Source organism: Fusarium falciforme, chromosome 3 (genome assembly GCF_026873545.1).
Source record: "Fusarium falciforme chromosome 3, complete sequence".
In the NCBI taxonomy this organism is placed as follows: Eukaryota; Fungi; Ascomycota; class Sordariomycetes; order Hypocreales; family Nectriaceae; genus Fusarium; species Fusarium falciforme.
This window is the reverse complement of record NC_070546.1, coordinates 1,636,592-1,661,349: the sequence shown is the minus strand read 5'-3', so window position 1 is coordinate 1,661,349 and position 24,758 is coordinate 1,636,592. Positions and strand designations below refer to the sequence as shown.

At 54.5% G+C, this 24,758-nt stretch overlaps 7 protein-coding genes across 7 annotated transcripts; 5 read left to right on the top strand and 2 right to left on the bottom strand.

Annotated features, from left to right (window-relative positions):
* Window positions 1-765: 765 nt before the first annotated feature.
* NCS54_00384200 (Alanine transaminase) lies at window positions 766-2,258 on the top strand (the record flags this gene model as incomplete). Its single annotated transcript, XM_053149398.1, has 2 exons — window positions 766-1,156; window positions 1,207-2,258. 2 exons carry the CDS (start codon window positions 766-768, stop codon window positions 2,256-2,258), a joined length of 1,443 nt encoding a protein of 480 aa, XP_053005373.1.
* A 621-nt stretch (window positions 2,259-2,879) lies between these two features.
* On the bottom strand, window positions 2,880-4,460 carry NCS54_00384100 (PCI domain-containing protein; the record flags this gene model as incomplete). Its single annotated transcript, XM_053149397.1, has 3 exons — window positions 2,880-3,078; window positions 3,137-3,945; window positions 4,002-4,460. 3 exons carry the CDS (start codon window positions 4,458-4,460, stop codon window positions 2,880-2,882), a joined length of 1,467 nt encoding a protein of 488 aa, XP_053005372.1.
* Window positions 4,461-5,400: 940 nt separating this feature from the next.
* Window positions 5,401-7,144, top strand: NCS54_00384000 (MFS domain-containing protein; the record flags this gene model as incomplete). The annotated part of the gene is made up of 3 exons (XM_053149396.1): window positions 5,401-5,583; window positions 5,636-6,069; window positions 6,127-7,144. 3 exons carry the CDS (start codon window positions 5,401-5,403, stop codon window positions 7,142-7,144), a joined length of 1,635 nt encoding a protein of 544 aa, XP_053005371.1.
* Window positions 7,145-7,798: 654 nt separating this feature from the next.
* On the top strand, window positions 7,799-9,223 carry NCS54_00383900 (MRNA cap guanine-N7 methyltransferase; the record flags this gene model as incomplete). The annotated part of the gene is made up of 1 exon (XM_053149395.1): window positions 7,799-9,223. The coding sequence occupies one exon, from the start codon at window positions 7,799-7,801 to the stop codon at window positions 9,221-9,223; it is 1,425 nt and encodes a 474-aa protein (XP_053005370.1).
* A 289-nt stretch (window positions 9,224-9,512) lies between these two features.
* NCS54_00383800 (Mitochondrial Rho GTPase) lies at window positions 9,513-11,530 on the bottom strand (the record flags this gene model as incomplete). The annotated part of the gene is made up of 2 exons (XM_053149394.1): window positions 9,513-11,386; window positions 11,521-11,530. The coding sequence occupies 2 exons, from the start codon at window positions 11,528-11,530 to the stop codon at window positions 9,513-9,515; spliced, it is 1,884 nt and encodes a 627-aa protein (XP_053005369.1).
* Window positions 11,531-12,991: 1,461 nt separating this feature from the next.
* Window positions 12,992-15,508, top strand: NCS54_00383700 (Hypothetical protein; the record flags this gene model as incomplete). The annotated part of the gene is made up of 9 exons (XM_053149393.1): window positions 12,992-12,996; window positions 13,092-13,228; window positions 13,333-13,898; window positions 13,956-14,123; window positions 14,180-14,565; window positions 14,626-14,911; window positions 15,004-15,186; window positions 15,259-15,334; window positions 15,426-15,508. 9 exons carry the CDS (start codon window positions 12,992-12,994, stop codon window positions 15,506-15,508), a joined length of 1,890 nt encoding a protein of 629 aa, XP_053005368.1.
* A 5,520-nt stretch (window positions 15,509-21,028) lies between these two features.
* On the top strand, window positions 21,029-23,022 carry NCS54_00383600 (Arrestin-C domain-containing protein; the record flags this gene model as incomplete). Its single annotated transcript, XM_053149392.1, has 4 exons — window positions 21,029-21,093; window positions 21,166-21,309; window positions 21,391-22,150; window positions 22,204-23,022. The coding sequence occupies 4 exons, from the start codon at window positions 21,029-21,031 to the stop codon at window positions 23,020-23,022; spliced, it is 1,788 nt and encodes a 595-aa protein (XP_053005367.1).
* Window positions 23,023-24,758: the final 1,736 nt, after the last annotated feature.

Below are 24,758 nucleotides of genomic sequence, written 5' to 3'. Positions count from 1 at the left end.
CGATGCTTGCACCCACCGCAACCCACCCGGGTCCCCATCCCATCCACCCCCAGACGTGGACGTGGACGTGATGTGGTTGCGGGTGGAGAGTGGTGATGGTGGGCAATTAGCCGTTGCTATGCTTGCTTTGCTTTGTTGCTTTGCTTTGCGATGCGACTGCTGCTGCTACTACTGCTGCAACTACTGCTGCTGCCTCTGACGACGCGAGCTTGTTGTCTATTTCCATTAGACATTAGCTTCTGCGTTATTGCCCACTGCTCGCTCTATTTGTATCCCGCTTCGCCCTCGTTCCCGTTGACCTTTCCTTTCTCTTCCCTCTTACACTTCTTCTCCTTCATCCTCCGGTCCTCGTGTCCTCTTACACGAACTTGCAGCGTCCTCCCCCGCAGTGCTACAGTGTATGCTTCCTCCCTCTCTCTCTCTCTCTGTCCGTTGCCTGTCTGCGCACGTCTCTCTTACTCACACCGATCCTCTCATCCTTGTCTGGTCTAATCCCCTTGGCCCGAGGCTTGCGGCCTCAGCATTGACATTAACAATTCCCTCGTTGTCGAGATTGGGTGATTCTGTTGCTAACTCGTTCGATGTTTTTTTGCCTTATATATAGTCGGTCCCCGTGCTAGTTGTGCTACCTCGACTACTACCCCGCGACGACCCTTACTCGCGTCGACTCCTCATAAATCTACCCCGCCAAAAACTTCTGCTCTTATCTTGTCCCCCACTATCCTCCACCATCAGTCTTTCTCCTTTTCAACCACCACCGCAAAAATGAGATTGACCGTCGACAACATCAACCAGCACATTGTTGCTGCCAAGTACGCCGTCCGCGGTGAGCTCGCTGTTAAGTCCGAGGAGTACCGAGCAAAGATCGCCGCTGGCGACGCCGCCGACCTCCCCTTTAAGCAGGTCATCTCGGCCAACATCGGAAACCCTCAGCAGCTCGACCAGAAGCCCCTGACCTTCTTCCGCCAGGTCGCCAGTATCCTCGAGAACCCCCAGCTCCTCCAGAGCGAGGAGGCCCTCGTCCAGCACCTCGGCTACAAGACCGATGTCATTGAGCGCGCAAAGTGGCTCCTGAGCAAGGTTGGCTCTGTCGGTGCCTACAGCGCCAGCACTGGCGTCCCCGCCATCCGCGAGAGCGTCGCCAAGTTCATTGAGCGTGAGTAAGCCCCGTGACTCCCTTGTAGGACCTCATCTAACACCTCCCAGGCCGTGATGGCTTCCCTGCCGACCCCTCCAAGATCTACCTCTCCGCCGGTGCCTCGTCCGGTGTGAACACGCTCCTCCACACCATCTGCGCCAACCCCAACACCGGCATCCTCATCCCCATCCCCCAGTACCCTCTCTACACTGCCACCCTCGCTCTCCTCAACGCCAAGGCTGTCCCCTACCTCCTTGACGAGTCCAAGAACTGGGGAACCGACCTTGAGATCATCCGTGCCTCGTACGACAAGGCCGTCGAGGAGGGCATCGACGTCCGATGCATCGTCATCATCAACCCCGGCAACCCCACCGGTGCCTCTCTCCCCGAGGAGGACATCCGCGCCGTCCTCGAGTTCGCCAACGAGAAGAACCTGGTCGTCATGGCTGACGAGGTCTACCAGACCAACGTCTTTGTTGGCAAGTTCCACAGCTTCAAGGCCGTCCTCCGACGCCTCCAGGAGGAGAACCCCGGCAAGTTCGACGGCCTCGAGCTCGCCTCCCTCCACAGTATCTCCAAGGGCATGGTCGGCGAGTGCGGTCACCGTGGTGGTTACTTTGAGCTCGTCAACTTCGACCCCGAGGTCGAGGCCAACATCTACAAGTTCATCTCCATTATGCTCTGCTCCCCCGTCATTGGACAGTGCATCGTCGAGCTCATGGTCAACCCCCCCAAGGAGGGCGAGCCCTCGTACGAGCTCTACCAGAAGGAGTACAACGGCATCTTCGAGGGTCTCCGCGAGCGTGCCACCGCCCTGCACAAGGCCTTTGCCGAGATGGAGGGCGTCGAGTGCGCCGCTCCCCAGGGCTCCATGTATCTCTTCCCCACCATCACCCTGCCCGAGAAGGCCGCCGAGGCCGCCGCCGCCGAGGGCCGGAAGCCCGACGAGTTCTACTGCATGCGCCTCCTCGAGGCCACCGGTATCTGCGTCGTCCCCGGCGCCGGCTTCGGCCAGAAGGAGGGCACTCTCCACTTCCGAACCACCTTCCTGGCCCCCGGCACCGAGTGGGTTGGCAGCATCGTCAAGTTCCACCAGGAGTTCCTCGACAAGTACCGATAAAGCGATTGATAGCATTGGCTGCGCGTCGCCGGTTCAGCCCCTGCCAAGAGGTTCGCTGCGAACCATGGCGGGGTTGCTGCCAGAGGGGCCTCGGCGGTTCGGGGCCGAAGTCTTCGGCCGTGGTGTCCGTGGCATGAGGCCCATGGTGTGTGGAGGCTTGTCATGAAAAAGAGACGGGTTAGTCAAAGGTTACGGTCACAAATAAAAGAGAAACAAATGCAAACATTTTAGCGTCGGGCTAGATAGATCTGGATTAATAGAGGCTCAATCTAGCGTCCATACCAAGTTCATCCCTTGAGGGTTGTCGTGATGCACTGACCCCTTGCTGGTCGACACCTATCGTGCCATGTTGGTGATAATGGACTTGACTGAGTTATTTTACATCAAGACATGTGCTCATCAGATAAGTATCTTTGTCACCACCACGCCTTGACGTGGGTATCAGCCCATGTTTTTTGTTCATCACCGGGACACCAGCCAATCTATTACCGCAATAGCTTGTCTAATCCATATCATACAGTCAAACAAATAGGTAGTGGGCGTGGGCAATCTCTCCTTTCCCATCCTCGCCCAGAGCAACCCTGCGTAATTGGCATGATATCAGAGGCTCCTCCCTCAGCTCTACGCCCTCTCGCTTCCCCTCAACCGCACGGCCTGGCCGTACTTTTGCAGCTTGGTGATGAGCTGATCGCCCTGGCGGACCACGTCCTGGTACTGCTTGTTCTTGTCGTCGGGGCGGTTCGTCTCAATGACACCCTTGCCTGTGACACGGTCGATGGTGCAGGGGATGCGGCCGGCGGCGATGAAGCGGGCGAGATCACTGGAGGTCAAAGTCAGTATATACTCTCACATTTTTACGGGGGTGTAGGGAGTCTTACCGGTCGAGGAAGTCGACAGTCACGCCAAAGTCATTGGCCATGCTCTCGAGGCCAACAACGCGGTAGCTCTGGAGCAGCTGCTGGTAGGCGCGCAGGCGCATCTCACGGATGAACCAGCTCTTGTGCTCGTGGAGGTAGCGGTCCTGGTTTAGGAACTGCTCCTCAACTTCAGCAAGAGACCGGAAGAAGGTCTTGTAGTTGCCGTTATAGAGGCTGCTAACAAGGAGAGCCAGAGGGCTAAAGTCGATGGCCAACTCGGCCTCGGGCTGGTCGGTGCTGGTGCCCAGAGTGGTCAGGTTGACGGCGGTGGTGGTGGCAGCCTTGGGGGCCTTGACGCCAGTAGTGTCATCGGCACCAGGTCCAGCACTGAGGGCGCCGCTGAGGGCGAGCAGCTTATCCTCGCCATCTCCGAGGATGGCCTTGATCTCGGGGGCATCGACGACCTTGGACTTGAAGTCGACACGCTTAAGGGAGACGGAGCCTGCGAGGACCGAGTACACGACAAGGTTGGAGTAGGTGCAGAGCTCGTAGCTGGTAAAGGTGGAGAGAGAGTCGAGCAGCAGCGGGGCGGCGAGGTTGTAGGAGCGGACGGTGAGGAGGTGAAGACCCTCGTAGGCCTTAAGGCGGTTGCGGCGATCCCAGTCACCGCCCGTTTCGACGAGAGACTTGGCGCGCTCGACGTGCTTCTTTACGAGGGGCTTGTCTCCATAGAAAAGGCCCATACGTATTATAGCGAGGACGAGGTCGATCTTGGTGCCGAGGATGCCCGTCTTTTCGAAGACGCTCTCGTAGGCGGCGATGGCCTTGTCCTGGGGGAGTGTTAGCGGGTATACGTAGAGCATTGCTTCGAGTTCTAGAGACGTGCCTTGTCGCCCACCCGGGCCCAGAACTCTGCGCGCTTGCCCTTGGCAGCCATGATCTCAGTATCACCAGCCTGCTCAACAGCCTCATCCTCCTCCTTCTGGAACTCCTGCAGCTCGCGGTCATTGTCCTCCTTCAGCTGGTTATACAAGCCCTCATCCCAAGGGAGGCTGATGACGGTAGCAGCAGGCTTGGTGGCGACCATGCCGACAAGGCTCGACTTTCGACTGAGGGGCCTGCCGGGAGCAGAGGCGCCACCCTCGCCGATGGTGTTGAGGACGCCGTCGAGGGGGTGGGCGAGGTACCGGTAGAATGGAGCCATCTTATCCTGGGCGATGGCATCTTGCAGAGCCTTGACGGCGGCTTGTTGAGCGGTCTTGGAGGCATAGGCGTTTGTGAGTGTGAAGACGTGCTGCGAGAGAGGCAGCAGTGGCCATTTCGCGTACTGGGGATCGGAGCCCATGATGGCGACGGGCGGGAGTGTTTTATCGGGAAGAGTATCAGCTGGCGGTATGTGTATCGATTGCGTGCGTAAGGTGGGAGATTGGGGGTTGACGGGGGAACGTGCTGGTGGTGGCTGTTGATGTTTGCGATGATGGATGACGAGAGAAGCTTGAGAGCTTGCTTGGTGTTGAGGTCAAGCACCCATAACGGCAAGGCGACAGCTGAGTGGCCCGGGCGCCATTGCTGCAAGGCTCCAGCGGGACACGCACTGGAGGGAGGAACTGGGGTACGTACCGTTTGCGGCAGTGGATGAGAGCTTGAGAGCTTCATCCTCAACTTGGCATATACCTCATCAAAATTCATCAATTCGAGGTTTAAAATTCTAGATAAATTCAAATAATAACCAAGGCTCAATTTATTCTACTTAGAACCGGCCATTAAACTGCGGATGTGATGCTTCTCAGCCACAGCAGAATCCATCACCTGGGCGCTCACCAAACCCGACTTGCAACAACTTCACCATGGAAATCCATCATTCGGGTATGAATACGATTATTCCATCATCAAGATCTCCTTCTCCGTCCTCCGGCCCATGCCCGGCCGAGTGCTCAACGACAACCGAAGGCCACACGCAAAACCCAATCCCCGTTCGGGTATCTAGCCTCAGTTCGGTCCCGGTGCTCACTCATCCAGCCAATTAGAGCTCGTATAGCACTCTCTTCAACCCCGACGCCGACCATGTCCGGCTCGAGCCTCACATCATCCCATAGAATTCGGTCGAGAATCAAGGGTTGGTTGAAGATTCCTCTCATGCATCTCAAATTTCAGTCACAGTCATGGAAGCCCATAAATACATGCTCCCCCTTGGCGGGTTCAAGAGGTCTCACCAGCTCATCATTCTCAATAACTACGTACAACCATAACAACAACTATAATTACTTGCAACAACTTTAGCCGCCATGGCTGTCGATAGGCAGCAGAGCCTACAGAGGCAATCAGAAGAAGCTATCAGACTTGAAGATGGCCCGCATGACCCCAAACCTGAGCCCGAGACCTCAATCAACGACCCAGCATTCATCTCAGGTGGAAAGCTTGCCTTGATTCTCGCCGCCCTCTATGCAACCATGTTTCTTGTTGCTCTGGTAAGAATGCCCTATTTCATTGGATTTCATTCATATACTGATCATGTTTAAGGACCGCACCATCATTGGAACCGCAGTTCCTCGCATCTCAACAGAGTTCCATGCTCTAGACGACATCAGTTGGTACGCCAGCGCCTACCTCATCACCAGCAGCGCAACCCAACTCCTCTGGGGCCGTATCTACACCTTCTACTCGACAAAGCTCATCTTCATCGCCGCCGTCGTCATCTTCGAGGTCGGCTCCGCCCTCTGCGGTGCTGCCCCCAACTCGACCGCCTTCATCATCGGCCGTGCTATTGCCGGCATGGGCTCGGCTGGCATCTTTTCTGGATCTTCCGTCATTCTCACTCAGATCCTTCCGCTTGAGAAGAGGCCTATGTATATCGGCATGATGGGCTCCATCTTTGGTGTTGCTTCCATTGTCGGCCCCCTTATGGGCGGAGCATTCACTGACAACGTCACTTGGCGATGGTGCTTCTATATCAAGTCAGTTTACCCCTGATCGCTTCTCAATATTTCACACGTTACTAACATGGCTCACAGCTTGCCTATCGGAGGCGCTGTTCTCGCTGTTCTCTTCGTGTTCCTTCATGTCCCCCAAGTTACAAATACGGAGACTCTCAAGAGACAGTTCATCCGCATGGACCCTATCGGCACCGTCTTGTTTCTCCCCGGTATCGTCTGCCTCATTTTGGCTCTTCAGTGGGGCGGTGCCTCTTACCCCTGGAGTGACGGACGAATTATTGCACTCTTTGTGGTGGCCGGTGTCCTCCTTCTCGCTTTCATCGGTGTTCAGATCTGGCGTCAAGAGGATGCCACTACTCCTCCCCGTATCGTCAGCCAGCGCAGTGTCGCTTGTGGTATTGTTTACGCTATGTGTATCGGAGGTGGCATGATATCCCTCCTCTATACGCTGCCAATCTGGTTCCAGGCTATCAAGGGCACATCCGCAATTCAGTCTGGCATCGACACCATTCCTCTCGTGCTATCTCTCGTTGTGGGAGCTATCATGTCAGGAGCCATTATCACCCGTACCGGATACTATGTCCCCTGGATGTTCGTCGCCACCATCCTGACTTCAGTCGGCTCGGGCTTGATGACCACTTTCAAAACAAACACTGGTCACTCAGCATGGATTGGTTATCAGGTCCTCTTTGGTCTTGGCCTTGGAACTGGTATGCAACAGCCCAGCATGGCCGCTCAGACCGTCCTGTCTCAGTCAGATGTCTCTATCGGTATCTCCCTCATGTTTTTCTCCCAGTCCCTAGGTGGTGCTGTTTTCATTTGTATCGGGCAGTCTATATTTGTCAATTACCTTTCCGACGGTCTCAAAGCGGTTAGTGGAATCAACATTCAGGCGATTCTCGAGGCCGGGGCAACAGCATTATCCGATCTCGTTCCGGCCAATAAGTTACATGAAGTCTTGGTCGTGTACAACGACGCATTGCAAAAGGCCTTCATTGTCGTTGTGGCCGTATCTGCTTTCATGGTGGTGCCCGCTCTCGGTATGGAGTGGAGGACCGTGAAGAACAAGCAGCAGGGCGGAGAGGAGCAAAAGTAGAAAAAAGGATTCAATCTTTGAAACGGCTTAGTTATAATTGATCACCATTTCACCACTCTGCGGATATAGACTCGGATGGCTTCATGGGGTGGGGTAGGCCTGGCTTGGGTAGTATTCCAAGGATGCTTGTTACATATACAGCATATTAATAAATACTCGATATATATTCTCTTCTAAATGGGATTTCCTTCAGTGTGTCTGTTTGGCGAGTGCTCTGCCAAAATTACCACCACGGTTAGTAGTCTGTGTCATTTGCCTTCTTAGGGGACCGAAATTCAAGAGTGTCATTCCGTGAGGAGAGCGATCCGATGTGAGAACTAACAACGCCCACTAAACTTGCAACTAAAATGGGAAACCAATACCCCTACCATAGTCAATCAGTTGCGTGATAGCAGGTGTGGTGTTTGGAGCACATATTCTCACAGATAGAGTGGGCTACTGATATAGGGTAGGTAACTTGCAAATGAATGAGCGCACCAAGCGGGTGGTCCGAGCGCCCGCATACCTCAAAGGAGAGTTGCGCCTTTGTTGTACCTAAAGTCAACCTCACTACTTCTCCCTTTTCAACCACCAAAAAACTGATTTTTCTTCTTCAACGCTACAAACTCCCCATATTCCGAATCAAACCGGAATTCCCAAACCAATACTCCCACAATGGCTGGAAACTCTGGCCACAGGGGCGCCGATGACCGGGGCCATCGCAAGCGCCCTGCGAACGATGAACCCCAGGACGATCTCCCCCAACCCTACAACGCCAAAGAACTTCAACCCGCCAAGCGACGCGCCCTTTCGCCATCCGAACAGCCGCGGAAGCAGAAGCGACCCGGCGCGCGCGCGCGAATCTCAGAGGCCGAGCGAGAGGCCATTCGACAGCGCCAGCTCGATCGAGAGCGCCAAGCAGCCGCTCAGCAGGCTGCCGAGGAGGAACAGAGCAGGATCCGGGGCATCAACGATGTCGTGAGACAGCACTACAACAATGTGCCAGAGAGAGGGCGCGACTGGAGGACGAGAGACAGCAAGATCAAGGGACTGCGCGTGTTCAATAACTGGATCAAGAGCTGCATCATCCAACGCTACTCGCCTGATGAGGACCACACGCCCGGCTCGCGCGAGGCGGGTCGCTCCAGCGGTAAAGAATTGCTCGTGCTTGACATGGGCTGTGGAAAGGGCGGCGACTTGAACAAGTGGCAGCAGGCCCCTCAGCCCATTCAGCTCTACGTTGGCCTGGACCCGGCCGACGTGAGTATCGACCAAGCTCGCGAAAGATACAGGGCATTGAGCGGTCGTGGAGGGCGCGGAGGACGAGGAGGTCACCGAAGGCCACCGGCTCGTCTCTTTGATGCGCGATTCCACGTCAAGGACTGCTTCGGCGAGTCCATCGAGAACCTTGACATCATTCAACAGGTGGGCTTTGATCCTTCACCTATGAACCGCCGGGGCTTTGACGTCGTCAGCATGATGTTCTCCATGCACTACGCCTTTGAGTCAGAGAAGAACGCGCGAAACATGCTGCGCAACGTCGCTGGTGCTCTCAAGAAGGGAGGCCGATTCATCGGCTGCATCCCCAACTCGGACGTGCTTGGTGAGCGAGTCCGCAAGTTCAATGAGCAGGCCGCTGCCAAGCGCGAGGCCAAGGAAAAGGAGGCCGACGGCTCAACAACGCCCCCCACCGCAGAACCCGAAGACGGCGAGCTGGAGGAGGGCGAAGCTGAACCCACTGCCGAATGGGGCAACAGCATCTACCGCGTGCGCTTCCCAGGCAAGACACCCGACGACGGCGTCTTCCGTCCCGCCTTTGGCTGGAAATATAACTTCTTTCTGGACGAGGCGGTCGAGGAGGTGCCCGAGTATGTCGTCCCGTGGGAGGCATTCCGTGCCCTCGCCGATGACTACAACCTTGAGCTGCAGTTCCACCGCACCTTTCCCGAGATCTGGGAGGCTGAGAAGGATGACCCGGACCTGGGTCCTCTGAGCGAGCGCATGGGGGTTCGTGAGCGTGGCGGTGGCCCTCTGCTTGTCTCAGACGAGGAGATGGAGGCTGCCAGTTTCTACATTGGCTTCTGTTTCTACAAGGTGTAATACTCCTGGACGGCGGGTAAACTCATCAAGTCATGGTACGAAGCACACGGATATAGGCGGCATTGGTCTCGAGAGCAAGCGGAATACGTAAAGAAAAGCATGGCGGTTTTATTACACCTTTATTTACCACGCTAAAAGAACGACGGAGCTGGGTATCATAGTCTCTCTTACTTTCTGAATGGCGAATTTCAACATGTCCCAACAGAGGCCTTCCCTCTCTTTCCGAGCCATCAATCCCAAAATCAATATTCTCTTGCGAACATGACAAAGCCCATGACGGGCAAGTACATCAAATAGCATTAGTTGCACGACGCCAAATCATCAACGCAGCAACCCCAGCACAAGCTGTTGCTCCGAGTGCCACATAGAGACTTGTTCGGTCTGGCCCCTCCTCGTTGCTCTTGGGAAACGCTGTGCTGGGATTCGTGGCTGCATCAGCAAATGCGACAAAGAGTTCGCTGATGCTGCCCCAAGTCACACTAACGTGCAAGGGTAGGCTCATACTGAGCGAAGAGGCGTATTGGTCCGGCTGGAGCTCGCTCCGCTGGTTGGTCTTGTCCTTGTCGGCTTTGAGCGCAGTGTAGATGGAGGGCAGTTCATCAAGGTGCGGGTACTTGGAGCGCAAGTTGACAATATGCGAGAACGAGTCTGGGTCGGAAGAATCGTAGGCGTAGCAGATGAGGTCACAGGCATCCAGCTTGGCCTGGTTCTCCAAGATTGCAGGCTCTAGTTCCCCGAGCTCCTCGAGGATTAGATAGACCTGCTTACCGCCTGGGAGCTCAACGCTGTTGACAGCTCGGCGTGGCTTGATAGTGGGATGGTAAAGACCATCGAAGGGACGGTTGAGGAAAGAGTCCAGCAGAGCAGATTTGCCTGCCCCCGAGGCACCCAGGACATAACACAAGACAACGTTGCGCTCCACGCGGCCAGGACGTCTTCTCCTCTTACGAGGCTTGGTGATCTTCAATGCGGCAGTGATTGGATCCTTGGGGTTTGGTGGCTCAAAACCGAGATAGGCCAGGTACTCGATTGTAGTTTTGGGCTCAATAAAGGTTGTCATGCTCCACTGGGCAAGCCATCCCTGGAGAGTGATGTGGCCAGCTTCATTCCTGACTGTCGAAGAGGGGAAAGACGAATCCGTCCATGAGCTTGGGAGGCCTGAAGTTGGAGCGAACAAGGCCTCGAGTTCTCGATCATTGAGACCACCATCGTTATCCTTGTCAAAGAGAAGGAATAGATCAACAAAGAATCGATATCCCGCAGGACTTAATTCAGCTGATGCGTACTCGGGGACATCGAATTTTGGTCGGATAAACTTGTCTTCCAGGCTCAGGCTGTCGGTATAGTGGTACTTTCGAAGGATAATCCAAATAGTTTCGTGGCGTCCCTTCTCAGCATATAGCTTGTTCAGCTGCAAGAAGCCAGGTAGGTCGATGCCCCTTTCCAAATCAGAAGTCGGTAATGTCTTGGAGATACTGAGCTTAATGTTGTCCAGGTCGTCTGCTGTCAATGGTTTGTCGAAACAGCGGGCTTGAAAGTCTCGCATCTCCTGCTCGTTGAGATATCCATCCTGATCCTTGTCGCATAGGTAGAAGATGCGCATCAAGGCACTGACACAGGCAGGCTTAAGATGGCCCTCCTTGTAATCGAAGAGGGGAGCAATTGGGTGAGTGACAGCCTTTTGACAAAGGAAGAAGACTTCGTTCACATTGCGATGGTCTCTGGCGCTGGTACGGATGCAAGAGTCGATCTCGCGGAATTCGGCCATAACAGGCAACATTTCTTCCTCAACCACCTGGGGCGTTGTTCCCTGCCCAGCAAGATCGGACTTGTTGGCGCAGAGAACGACAGGGACATTGACACCAAGTGATCGAAAATAAGGCATCCAAAAGAGGGCTACCCTTTCATAGCTGTAGTGGTCGGCATAAACGAGTAGGATGACATTGCATTTTCGAATCTCTTTACGGAGTGTGGTTCGGTCTTGTGGACGGGCGGAGGTATCGACGATCGTAGTTGAGACATTTTCGGGAGTCCCGATGCTTGGAGGGATGGTGATTTGGGGGAGGACGGGTTGTATCCTATTGGAAACGAACTGATCTTTGACCAGCGAGGCGATGAGGCTGGATTTCCCGGTGCTCTCGTCACCGCAAACACATATACGCACTGAACACAGAAGAGTTAGTTACCTAATTAAGTAATATTGCGATTGGCACTACAAATGTAGATTGATCGACTATTCGAAAACGTAGGATAGGATGGCGGGCAAGCATGATGGAGGTCATGACAGGGAAGCATACCAGCAGCCATGATGGATATGTTGCTCAGGTTGTCGGTGAAGTTGTGTTATTACCAGTGGTCCATGACCTGTGGGTATGAGTGTCTGGAAACGTTGTCGGTCGTTTTCGAATGATCCTTGGCCAAGATATCAATGGCAATGATAAAAGCTCAAAGAAAGCTGAGTTGGGTTGAGAGCATTGAGCAAAGCGGGCGGGTAGCAATGATATGAGGCCTCAGGCTCAGCCCAGGAAAGAACCGGAGCGGCGGGAGATGGCAGGATGGCGTCGTCGGCTCAGACCAACTCAGCTCAGGCCATGAATCTATGAATCTGTTGGTGGGACAGACGCAAGATGCAAAAAGATGCAGTCAAAGCTGGGATGGCGATGATTGAAAGAGGTGACGCGCCGAGCAAGGATTGGGCGGAACTGGGGACGATCGATTACAGATACGTACCCGCCGTCATCGAACCGTACGAGCAGGGCAGCCTGAGCCTCTCATTGCTCCACAGCCACTGAATCACTGGACTCGCAGAGGGATTTCAGCCTGTGGGACAGCGGCCTTTTCAGTGGACAGAAGGCCGAGGGCGCTAACTTCTGGGGCCTTTCAGCACCCGGCCATGGACTCGCCTGTTGGACGAGTGGTGCGATCCGTGATGGTCATGCGATTTGTTGATCGAGAGCCTGAAATGGCGGATGCAGGTTGAATGCAGGCGACTGCATTTCGAAGCGGAAGAGTGCATATGGAATCCCGCCCGTCGTCTCACGCGCCGGTAACTGGCGTGAGGGATAAGAGGAAGCGTTCTGTGGTTCATCTCATCCAATGTGGGTAAGTTCATCACCGAGTGGATGTAACGCCGTCACGTGCCAGCCTCCCCCGGACCGTCGCGCCAGGACTTTCCCTTCCAGCTCACGGATTCTGGATCCGAAAAGCCCGAGGCGGAAAAATTGGCTGGTTAATTCAAAAGATGAGACACGGAAATAAACCTGTATTCCGAGTGATGTATCACACTGCTGATGCCTTGATATTTATGTCGGCAAGAATTGGTCCCTTGCGGTTTTTGGAACCCCATGACCCGAATGCACCTTCCCCAGTTCTTACCCCACACAATGGCCTGCTTGCTCGCGTCCGATGATTCCAACCTGCCACTCACTGACCGGTTCAACCCTCCTCCTTGGCTGCTTCCCCCCAACCAAGACTTGAAGGAAGAATCTCGAGTCAAGACTACTTAGCGAACAATCCTTTGTTGGCCTCTTTTACTTCCATTGTGTCTATATCGCGTCTTGCGTGTTTCTATCATTTATATCTGAGCGCACTTCAAACCTTCCTATCTGGGTCAAAGTGTCAACGTCGGCTGTGCCTCGGCCATCACCTCCACCTCCTCCGACCGGTCTCCCCGCTGCACCACGACGAACATCGCGACATCTTCTTCCGAGTCTCTACACAGACCTCAGATTACTGTCACGATATAGTATAAGACCCGAGAACGGCATCATGTTGTACGTACACCTTATCCCCGCCACGGCCCTGTCATGGCTGTGGTTGCGGCTGCGACTTCTTGCGCCCAGCACAGACTGACGCCATGAGATTCCAGTGTCCTACCTCCCCCGCCGCGGTATCCCACCATGGGGCCGTACGGCACCAGCTCGATACATCCCGTGCCTATGATTGAGACCAACAACACATTGTCAAATCCGACTGGCCCCGAGTGGCAGTTCCTTGTTGGCGAGGGTTAGTATTCCCCGGGCTTTGCGCCTCCACTTGCGCCTCCGAGACGAATTAGGTTTCTGCCTGTGTTGGCGCAACTCCTGGCTAACGCTGCTCGCAATCTGTAGGAACATATACGCTCAAAGAAGACCTACACCTTGCGACCCCTCCACCTCACCCCTCAGAAGCTACAGTACCGAATCCAAACCCGCTCTCGACTCACCCTCAACCAGCCACCGCCGGTACCAACGTCTCCCTTGTCGCTCTAGATGCCCGGAATGCTCCGCCGTTCTTTTATAAGGGTCTTTCTTCCACCACCCTCGCATTGAGCGGTGCACCTTCGAGCATTCAAGAGCATCCGAATGAAGGTCGTTACTCGGCCGAGGGAGGCATGAGCAGCGAGGACGGCAGGGCCGGCTCAACAAGCGATGCTCCGGCTACTTCTATAACGCTGGGCTCCGCGCCAGCATTTGGCGAGGGCAATGCCTTGCTTGCGCAAGTACAGAGCAAGGATGTGAATAAGAAGAGGAAGCCCAAGAACAACATGACCAAGAGCAATTCCTCCTTCATCTCACGTGTTATTGTCAACGAAGGCCTCTCTAGGAAGCTTACTGAGCGACCAAGTGATGGAATCTTCGCTTTTGCCAACATAAACCGTGCATTTCAGTGGCTTGACATGTCTTCCTCATCCAAGGTACGTCCCATTACAACAATTGATAGCCCCTGGATGTCTCTGCTGACACCATGACAGCAAGATTATTTGACCAAGATTCTGTTCACCAAGGCTCACTGTCTGTGCCACGATGTGAATACTCATACAAAGACTGTCGCACACCTTGACGTTATCATGGGCTTCTCAACCGGAGAGATCATCTGGTGGGAGCCAATCTCACAGCGATATACGCGACTGAACAAGAATGTGCGACAGCCTTCCTCATTTAGACACTGTTGCGTGGGCGATGCTAACAGATGTAGGGAGCCATAAACGGAACTCCAGTATCAGCGATCCGATGGATTCCGGGATCTGAAAACCTGTTCCTCGCCGCCCACATGGACGGGTCTCTGGTGGTTTATGATAAGGAGAAGGAAGATGCCCAATTCAATCCTGAAGAGGAGGCAGTCAATGGAAATACAAGTGGCAGCAGTGGCGAAGCCATAGATGCAACCAACGGCAATACTCACCCCAATGGAATTCGCATCAATAAGTCGGTCCATTCCAAGAACCAAAAGTCGAATCCAGTAGCGGCCTGGAAGCTATCAAACCACCGCATCAACGCCTTCTCGTTCTCTCCCGATAACCGGCATCTGGCTGTGGTTTCTGAGGATGGGACACTTAGGATCATCGACTATTTGAAAGAAGAGTATGATCTCCGCCTCTTAGCCCTGCTCCGTTGGATTTGCTCACCTGGCTGACTTACTAGGCTTCTTGACGTATTCTATTCGTACTATGGCGGCCTGACTTGCGCCTGCTGGTCTCCAGACGGGAAGTACGTCTTGACGGGCGGACAAGATGACTTGATCTCGATTTGGTCGGTCGTCGAGTCTGCGCTGGTGGCAAGGTGCCAGGGACACCAGTCTTGGGTGTCTGCTGTTGCCTTTGACCCTTGGCGATGCGACGACCGCAACTACCGTTTTGGAAGCGTGGGGGAGGATGGACGTCTTTGTCTCTGGGATTTCAGTGTCGGCATGCTTCACCGACCAAAGGCGGTATGTGACAATACTAATGATGATGACGGAGGTGGTCTGGCTAGTAGCCGCACCAACAGATGAACAGAAGCTGACGAGGGACGCACATGTAGCAATCTGTTCGACATCGGGGGTCTATCTCGTCACGATACACGGCCCTGCAGCGGGCGGAGACGGCGACTACGTCTAACTCGCGGCTGCGATCCGACTCGAACTTGGATGCGGAGGACGAAGAGGTTGTGATCCAACACCCTGTTGAGCCTCGAGCTCGGATCCCTATGCTCCCCCCTGTGCTTGTAAGTGCCGACCCCAATTGTGACGAAAAGCTGCCGTGGGGGCAACCAGAGCATTGACACGACGGTTAATAGAACAAGTCGATTGATACGCACCCGGTGTGCTGGTTAGATTTTACAGAAGACGCCATTATCACGAGCTGCAAGTCAGGTAAGGACGCCTTCGAATCTCGTGAATCGCACGTGCGAACCGATCAGATCGAGAAACCTTCTTGCCAGGCAGGAACTGACATGTTGCACAGGACATATCAGAACGTGGCTACGTCCTGGGTCGGAACTGGCGGCACAGACCGAAGGAGCAGAAGCCCCGGCAGCGGCATCATGATAGATGGATCGGTGATGAAAAAGCTTTCACGGGCTTTGAGACGAGGGTGATGACGAATTGCAGTTGATGACGAGCTTTTTTTTCTCCGTGCTGACCAAACAGACGGTCGGCAAATGGATACGTTACTTGGGGAGTGGTTGTTGTCGTTTCCATCATTGGTTGCTTCAGGGATAGCAGTCCCTCGCTTGGATTTGATGATGTATGATAGATAGGGAAGGGGAATCCACTTTGAGTGTTGTTTCTGCGAGTTTACCCTGTGGTGCCGAGTGCCATTAGGCAGCTAAATTTACTCGGGGCTGGGATAGCAAAGGAGTCATATAGACGTCTCTGTTGGTTCGAATTACGTAGTTGAATACCTTGCTTGGTAGGGAGGCTTTAACCGCTCAACAGGTGAGTCGGTCCTATCAATCAGTGGCCTCGGTCGAGCCCACATGGTAGCGGAGGCTCTTCGGGGAGCGACAAGTTGCCGCGCCAGAGATCCACCATGTCCACCATGAGGCATGAAGCTACAGGACCCTGAATTCTTGTTTCGAGATAGCAGGGGGAGCTAGCGCACGTAACGATTACCTGTATCCATTGCTGCATCTTCAAGATAAGAACAGAGTTCCTTGCTGCGTCGATGGAAAATGTGACAACTGATGGGACTAGCAGTGGATACGAGCAAGACGAACATGTGCTGAGGTCCATGTGAATTGAGAGACCATGATGGATATCAGACGAGGTCAGTCGGGTCAAGCTGTCAAGCCGAGCTTGGAGCTCATAGTAGCTCAACACCAAAGACGTCCAACCCAACGCAGTACGAGCATACGAAAATAAATGCGAGCTTATGCGCCTGTAGCCGGGCCAAGCATCATGCTCGCTGCTGGCGGACGCGACCCGGGAGCATCTGCCGCGTCGACGGACCGGTCGTGCATGGCATATGGCGCAGAGCTCGAGAAAAGCGCAGGGAACAGGCCAGAAAAGAGCGCAGCTCCTCAAACACACAACGCAACGAGAAAGCTGGATGCGAAATGCATGGCTCGTCAGACGGAAACAAAACTGCATGTCTTGGCTCTGGCTCCCCCCTTGCACCTCGAACGAAGGTGAGGAGCCCACTCATCCCACTAACAGCGGCCGTTGCCGAACCAAACTTGATGGGCAGGGGTGGTCCAGTCGTGGAGGGCAGACCATCATGTGGTGGACTCGCCTGATGGCGTGGACAGTCGTGGACACCGCCGGGAGAGGGAGGACGTGTCGATATCTGCTGCAACAGCAACATCAGAGTGAGGCAAGGAGTCAGCGACTGATCAGCAATAAAAGAGAAGCGAGAGGAGATACAAGCTTTGCTTGCGAGTTGGTGTGCATGATGACTTGGTGATCATCATGGATTGGGCCTGCTGCGTGTCAGGGCACTTCCACGAGATCTCAAACCCTTGGCTTTCTGGTCAGGGTTGAGAGGTGGGGTGAAGGGCCGACCAGATGTAAGTGAATCTCTAGATGTTGAGCGAGCAACAGGCTAGAAAAGCCAGAGAAGGGAGAGCTCGGAGCTGCTGTTTCGATTAGGTTGTCCATTGGCTCGCCATCAGGAGCCCGAGCCTCAGACTACGGAACTTCTTCACCGAGGACGTGTCCACAGTCCGTCCACTTTGGGTTCGCCGCGATATCACCTCGTCCAAGGACCAGTCCCATCGGGCACAGTCATGATTAGAACGGATTGCGAATTCCACAGGGCTGAAGAGGATGGGTCTTTTTTTTTTTTTTTTTCACTCACCGACGAAAAGGCCCAGTTTTCGGGATAAAAACCACTCAGAGGCTCCATCAAACTATACAATTATCCCGAAGAAATTGCACAGCAGAGACAATTGCTCTTCAGCCTTCAATTTCCCAGCCAAGGTTACAGCCGAGGCGAAGAACAGAAACTGAACACGCGAGGCGTTCTACGCGGAGCCACATGCCGACACAGCACCGTTGTGTCTCCGGAGCGTGTCCGAGAGACTTCCGGGAATCGAAACGCATGCGGCGGCAGTCTGCTGCTGTGTCGCCCAAGTACTGCACCACCAAGACTTGGTGGCTTGGGAACCCTGAGGCTGAGAATTGGCGGACGGGAAGAGTCCAAGTGGCGACGCCACCAGTGACTGAGGTGTGCTCGTCACACGGGAATAACACGCTCCAAGCTGGAGTGGGTATGTATGTAAGTATGTAGCATCAAGTTCCTGTGAACCTGGTCGGTTCGGGCTTCAAACAGCGAGAATGGACATGGAGCTCCTCGGGCTAGATCTTGCCGTCCGCCATCTCGGTCCTTTGTCGCCGCGAGACGGCACCAGCGCCGGTCGGGGGGCGCTTGTTTGATGGGGAAAGAGTCAGAGTCGCGGGAGATGATGCAAACCCAAGATACGGCACGGATGCCATGACGAAGAAGCCAGACCAGGACAGGCCAGGCCATTTGGGCCGCCCGGGGTGTGTGAGAAGGCCTTCTGCACGCAATGCCAAGCGTGCACATTACCGGTCTCTGGATCCGAAGCAGAAAGAAGCGAAAAATTTATGCCAAGGGCCCCTGTCTGCTGGACTGGGCGACTCTCATTTGGCCGGTTAAATGTTACTCTGTCTGCCTTTGCAGTCTCGACTGATGACTGAAGTCCAGGAACCTCTAACCCTGCTGGACGAACGAGGTTTACTATTGTCGCAATTCCCCCATGCTGCTTGGCAGTGGTGAATCCCAAGGGAACCAAGACTAGGGTGCTAGATGGTCTGGAGTCTAGGCCTGCTGACCTAGACTCGATCTCGCCGTCCTGAGAGCTCGCTGATAGGGCACGGTTACCGTTCGGCTGAAGGGTGTCATGGATTTCTGGCTGGACAGGTGTGATGGTGGTGCTGCAGTCGTGGTCCCGTGCCAACAATCCTTAATATCAATATTCCTCTTTTGTCTTTCATCCCATGTTTTGCGGTTCAGTACATCTCGCCCGGCTGACCCGACAAGAAAGGAAGAATCAGGTCAGGTACTGGTGTTCTTCCGTTGCATGTGCTCGTTGCTTGTTGAGTGTATTGGTGCGCATCGACATCAGCGGCTGTCATCGAGAGCTTCTTGATGGATCCTCCATCAAGGGAAAAGCGTTGGCTGGCTGAGAGCCCCATTCCCAGATAAGCAGCAAGTCAATCTATGGCCAACTCGAATGATGGGCCGAAAAGGAGCAGGCTGTGACCGTGCACCAGGGACCTGCTTTGTAGCTCAAAACGCAGTTGTGCGATAAAACCAGTCAGGGCGGAGCCACAGCAGCAGAGGGGCCATCGAGAAAGGGTATCGAGGCTCATGCCATGGCATCAGGCCCTAGCTCAAACCGTCCACCGTGACCCGACTATTCGCTATCAAGAATGGTGTGTGTTGAGCATCGGTGAGTGCCCAACGAGATAGCGGCAAGCTCAAAAGCCGCTCACGATGCCCATTCCAGACCTGACCCGCCCAGTTCGCGAAACGGACGGACCCAGCTCGCTAGGAGGCTGATGAGGCGCTTCGCCTTCCCCCTCGTCGTTGGCTGCGGGCGCTGAGATCCAGGAGTCGCCAGCGTATCGCCTGTCCCGTTTAGAAGATGCGTGTGAGTGCGTGCTTGCGAGCTTGCGTGGGAGGCGCTGTCAGCTTTGTTGTCTGAGTTGAAGCATCATTGGGGGTCGGCGTGGGGGGTTTTGGAAGCTGTGTCCAGCCGTGACTGGTGAGATGTAGAGCTACAAGGCGACGAGGAAGCCGTGGCCCCTTTACGCTGCGTCTCACGACAGGGAAGACGGATGGCTTTCTGTCTGCGTAATTCGTCAGAATAGTACCTGTACCATCGAATACGCAACAGTTGAGGCGGAGTGTAAACGCTCTAACGTCAGACAGCCAGCCCGGGCAGGTGAGGCGGTTGGGAATGCAGGTACGTAGACCGACCTCCTTCCTAGGTAACTTTATCACCCGGAATTTCCCCCTCCCGTCCCGATCTTTTTCCCCTTCCTCATCTTGGTTCCCGCTTTATCGGTTACCCTCACCCTCCCCCAAGGCCCAGGTCCCGCTTCGGGTTCGTCTCTTGCACTCCCTAGGGGCTATTCCTCTGCCCTGCCCTATCATCTCCGCTTCTCGGCGTCCCGCCGCCGTGCAAACAGACGCTCGGGGCAATTCGAAATGTTCTGGGACGTCCAGGGCAAAGCTTCCATCGGGCTTCGATAACACGACTCATGCCGACTCGTGCAGCAAACTCAAGGTCCGCCCTGCCAGCCACAAGCCGTGGCCCGGCGTCGCCGCCCCACCACCCTTGCCGTCTTGCTGTTCTGCCTCTGATCAGCGGCTGGTTTCTGGCTTGCGTGCTCGTCCTCACTGTTCACTAACGCAATGGTTCTAGCGGTGGTTCTAGAGGCACAGCGGACGAGGCACTCTCAGCGTGGCAGTCACTTCCAAAGAGGGCCTCGTTGTTCAAACGACAACGGGGATACGTAGGCGAGTGTCTCGTCGAGGTCGCGTCGAGTCGTATTCTCCCCATCTTCTCCGAGTCGCCGTTCTCCGACTCTGTCCTTGTACCCGACCGCCCGTTTATACCGTCGCAAGCCTCCGGCACGTACGATGTACGGATACATGCAGCCACCTAGGTAGGCACTCATTGCCGTTTGGGTTCGTACAGTACTGTGCCTCTGCTGCAACAACCGTGCCATGTCGCCATGGCGATCTGGATTTTGCGTAGGTCGTCAGCAGGGCAAGGCCTGCCCTGTTATCACCAAAGAGGCTTGGGGGCGTGGGCGTCTACAGGGGGATAAAGGTGCGTCGACACCTTCTTCCTACGTCCGTCCACCTTGCCGGTGTGGTACGGTTGGCATGATGAAAGGCAGATGCGACCATCAGATGTCCCGTTTGTCGTTAGTTGTCAGGAACATATTTCATGTACCAAGGCAAGGCTTGATCAGAGTTCCACACCCCCTTCTTTATAAGCCATTGCCGCCTCCAATCGCGACGGCGTCCCACTTGGATATCGTCTTGTCAACTTTTTCTCGACAATTATCGACATTTTGCCGGGTTTGCCTGGATATGAATCCTCAGTGATCCGACACGGTGGGCGTCTTATCAAGCAAGACCCTCTTTTATATTTTTGTCCCGTCGGTCCCATCCTTTCTATCCATCCCTCTCCACCTGCGCCGCGCCGCTTGATCTGCTGTATCATCTCTCGCCTCTCATCGCGCGGAGCTTGACGGGCCTGCGACCCTTGTTTGGCCTGGCCCTCGTGGACTTTGGATTTCCTGATCTCACAGCCCCACCATCTGCAAAGAGGCTGTACCCACCACATCCCGCCATCGACTCGTGCGTGGGCTCGTGGTTCTCGTTCTGTAGCTCGTCACTCGCGGGATGTCCGTTGTCGCTCGCTGCCCGTCTTAGCCGTGACCCCAAATAAAAGCCTCCGACATCCTCCATAGCTTCTTTTTCTTTCCTCTGGTCCGCCCTCTTGGTCGTGTCTTGGTCAAGTTCTGTCCTATTCACCCCCATTGCGCTCCTGCAGCGACACAACACAACCATAACCGACGCTTATCATGCCGTCCTTTAAGCCCTTCTCCTCAGTGACCGGGCGCAACTCATACAGTCTCTTCGACATTCGGTAAGTTTGCCATTGACTGCGAAAACCACAGGCGGCTCGTGGTTCCTCGTGCTGACTGCGCTTGTCCTCCAGATTAGACAGCGACTTCATCGTCTTTCGAGGAAGCGAACATGAGTCGTCCGGTCAACTTCTCAAGGGCACTCTTGTCCTCTGCCTTCAGGCGCCATTAAAGATGGAAGATGTGCGCCTGCGACTAGTTGGTACTCTGCGCCATTCGTAGGTCTCCCCCAAACTCTGCAAATTCTATCAGCCAGGTCCCGTCTGGGACGGCGACTGACCATTGCGATGGATGAACAGCTGGGCTGACCCGAGAGGAAGTGCCCCTGGCGTTTCGGGTCAAAAAGTAGACAAGACGACGACGATTCTCGAGCACCGCTGGGCGCCCTTTGTGGGCACCCACGGTAAGAGCATGACGCTCCCCGCCGGAAACTACGAATGGCCCTTCGATTACATGCTCCCTGGCAACATGGCCGAGAGCGTTGAGGGTATCCCCGAGGCCTCGATCACTTATAGACTCCGAGCGACCGTTGGACGAGGAAAGCTCGCTTACGACCTACACGCGAACAAGCACCTTCGAATTATCCGAACTCTAGAGCCCGGCGCTCTGGAGTTTCTCCATGCCATGAGCGTTGAGAACATCTGGCCTAACAAGGTCGACTACTCGATTGTCATCCCTCAAAAGGCCGTTGTCTTTGGCGGAGTGGTAACGATGGAGATGCGATTTACACCACTACTCAAGGCACTCGAACTTGGTGACATCACGGCAAGACTGATTGAAGTTCGTGAATGCTGCGTTCAGGGATCTTCAGGTTACAGTGTCAAGGAGCACCGAACGGAACGTGAGGTGTCGACTTGGAAGTTCGAGGTGACGAGGGAGGAGCACTGGCAGGATATGATTGAGGATACTGGCCAGGAGGGCTGGGCTCTGACCAAGAAGCTCAGTCTGCCTAAGAGGCTTCGCCAGTGTATCCAAGATCTTAACCACCATGGTATCAAGGTCCGGCACAAGATTAAGCTGACCGTTGCTCTCTGCAACCCGGATGGTCACATTTCCGAGGTAAGTTTCTCCAGGGCTATTCATTCTTCTGCCTGCTAACTCTTTAATTACAGCTCCGAGCTACACTCCCTGTTTCCATCTTCATTTCCCCGAATATGCCTCTCGACGAGGAGGGCAACCTTGTCGATCAGTCACCCTCTCAGACCACCGAGCAAGAACTCACAACCATTGCACCTCCGGGATACGGCGAGCACGTCCTCGACCAGCTATACGAGGACGTTGACATCAACGGTTTCCAGACCCCTGGGTTCCAGTCCGGCGTCAACAGTCCGTTCTACGCGCAATCTCGCTCTGGCTCGGCCGAAAACCTCGCAGCCGCCCTCACACACAGCCGACCTGTGGCACCTGCTGCACTATCATCCCGACTAGCGGATGTGTCACTTGACCCTTCGCAGCGAAACTCATCCTACACTTCGATTGGATCAGCGGGATTCATGTCCCCGACGTCGGCTCCTCACGCGGCGGCTCCGCGATCGGAGCCTGCGTCCGCCGCTCTCACTAGGAGCAACAGTGCTGGCGATGACTCGTCACGCAATTCATCAGAACATGTCGATCTGGACGTATCCGACTTGACCGAATTGAACAAGGTGCCGAGCTACCAGACTGCCGTGAAAACACCGGCACGCTCGCGCTCTGGAACTGGCGATGTCGTTCTCCCGGATTACCAGACAGCGCTGAGCGCTCCACGAACACCACCAGCGACGGATCACCCAGCCGATCCCCTGGGTACTATCTCGGAGGATCAGGCTGGTGAGGATCACCACATTCAGCATGTCTCGCGCCCAGCCAGCTTCATTGGCCGGTCCTACACAGACGATGCTGCTACCTATGGAAGGATGCACAATGCGCAGGGACGCAACCAAGTCTTCTAAACGGACGACTTTTCTTTTGTTTTTCTTTGGTTACGACAAACTAGGATTGAAATGTACGCATGGGAAACGATCAAAGCGACATCAGGCCCGGGCGGCGTTCATTTGGTTTGGATACTTGGGTATTTATTTCTTGGGAAGGCCACAAGTCATTTGGGCACTATAGACTGGGTTTATCTTGTTGAAGCGACTTCTTTGGTACAGGATGGACTACGATGATCACTATCAGAATTGGAACCAGAACAATGCCTGGAGGAGAGCAGAGCAGAGCAGAGAGACGGCGTTGCATGTATGATTAATACCCCTGAAGCGAACTGATAGCAAAAATGATGAAGAGATGGATATCTACTGGGCACAACGTCTGAATGCAACGTCTAAACGTTGCATGGTGAACTAGAACAGTTGTTGTAGATGGAACGGAACTTGGAACACACCAAGGTTTGCAACGGGAATAGCCAGCATGTCGCTCCGACAAGTTTCGACAATGACATAACGGGTATGACGAGGTGGTGGCAATGGTTCATTTGGACGGAGCACGGTCATGATCTGGCAGAAAAGCTTGTTTGATGACGGTGGTGGTGTGTTGGCAGCAATCAAGGGGCTATGTGAAGCTTGTCTTGACTTGTCGCCGCGGGAGATCGGAGTTGTTAACAAGACGATTGCAGGCAGGTCGCTAATGATAAGAGAGACCTTTTCGTTACTTCTCGCGTCATGCCTTTCCCAAGTGTCGAGCCAAGATTCTGGCCTCGCACATGTCTCGATGCTAAATTAGCACGTCCACAACCTCGGTGGTACGGTAGGGTCTAGCGTGACGTGCCACGGTGCAAGGGACCACAGGTGTTGGAGAGAAGGAGGGGTTGACGTCACGACATTGAGACAGGAGGGTCTGGTGATGATTGCTTGGTGTTGACCAGGTCGAATATCTCTGGCGAACGATGACGGTGCAGACTGTCACTGAAGAGGAGAGGATTGATATATTTCCTGATTTTGCGCTTCGACGCTCTTTTCGCTCCATTCATTTCCAATGGAAGTTCTTTGTGCTGGTGGAGGGGATGGAGCGAGAGAGTGGAGGTGATGCAGGCCTCAGATCATTCGCCATCCATGAACAGCTGAACGTGGAAGTTGAGGAGCTGAGTGAAGTTCAGCTTGTGTTGCGATGAAGCGAGGACAAGCGTGAGTGCAAGAATGGTTTTTGGGGATTGCATCGACATGGATAGGATCTAGGGACAGCATGTTTGTGTAGCAGTAGATGTATTGTGTACTCAATTAAAGAACTGGCATGGTTACAGTTACTGTACTACCAAAAAGAAAGAGAGAAACGTAAAGTCGAGCCATTCCCATCCTCACCGACTTGACGGTTCAGCTCGTGCCGTCCTGCACCTTCCCTCTTGTCAACCTGGTACAACGTCATCCCCACCTGCACCTGCCACTAAAACCCAACCCACTCACCCCTCGAGCTCGAGCTCCTCCTGGCGATCCTCATCAACGACGTCAAGATTAACCGCCTTCATTCTTGTCCCTGATCCTGATCCTGCTCTTGGCTTGGCTGCCTCCCCTCACTTACAGCTGCATCTGTATTGATTTAAACCCCACCGTTTGCCCCCACAACCTAAGGAAAAAGAAGCTTGAACCCTTGACCGTCCGTGATACCCCTCTTCGCTTCTCATCTGCTTTAAACCTTGGGCCCCTCTCCCTACCTAGGTTCCCTGTCTGCCAAGCTCCCTGACAGACAAGTCCAA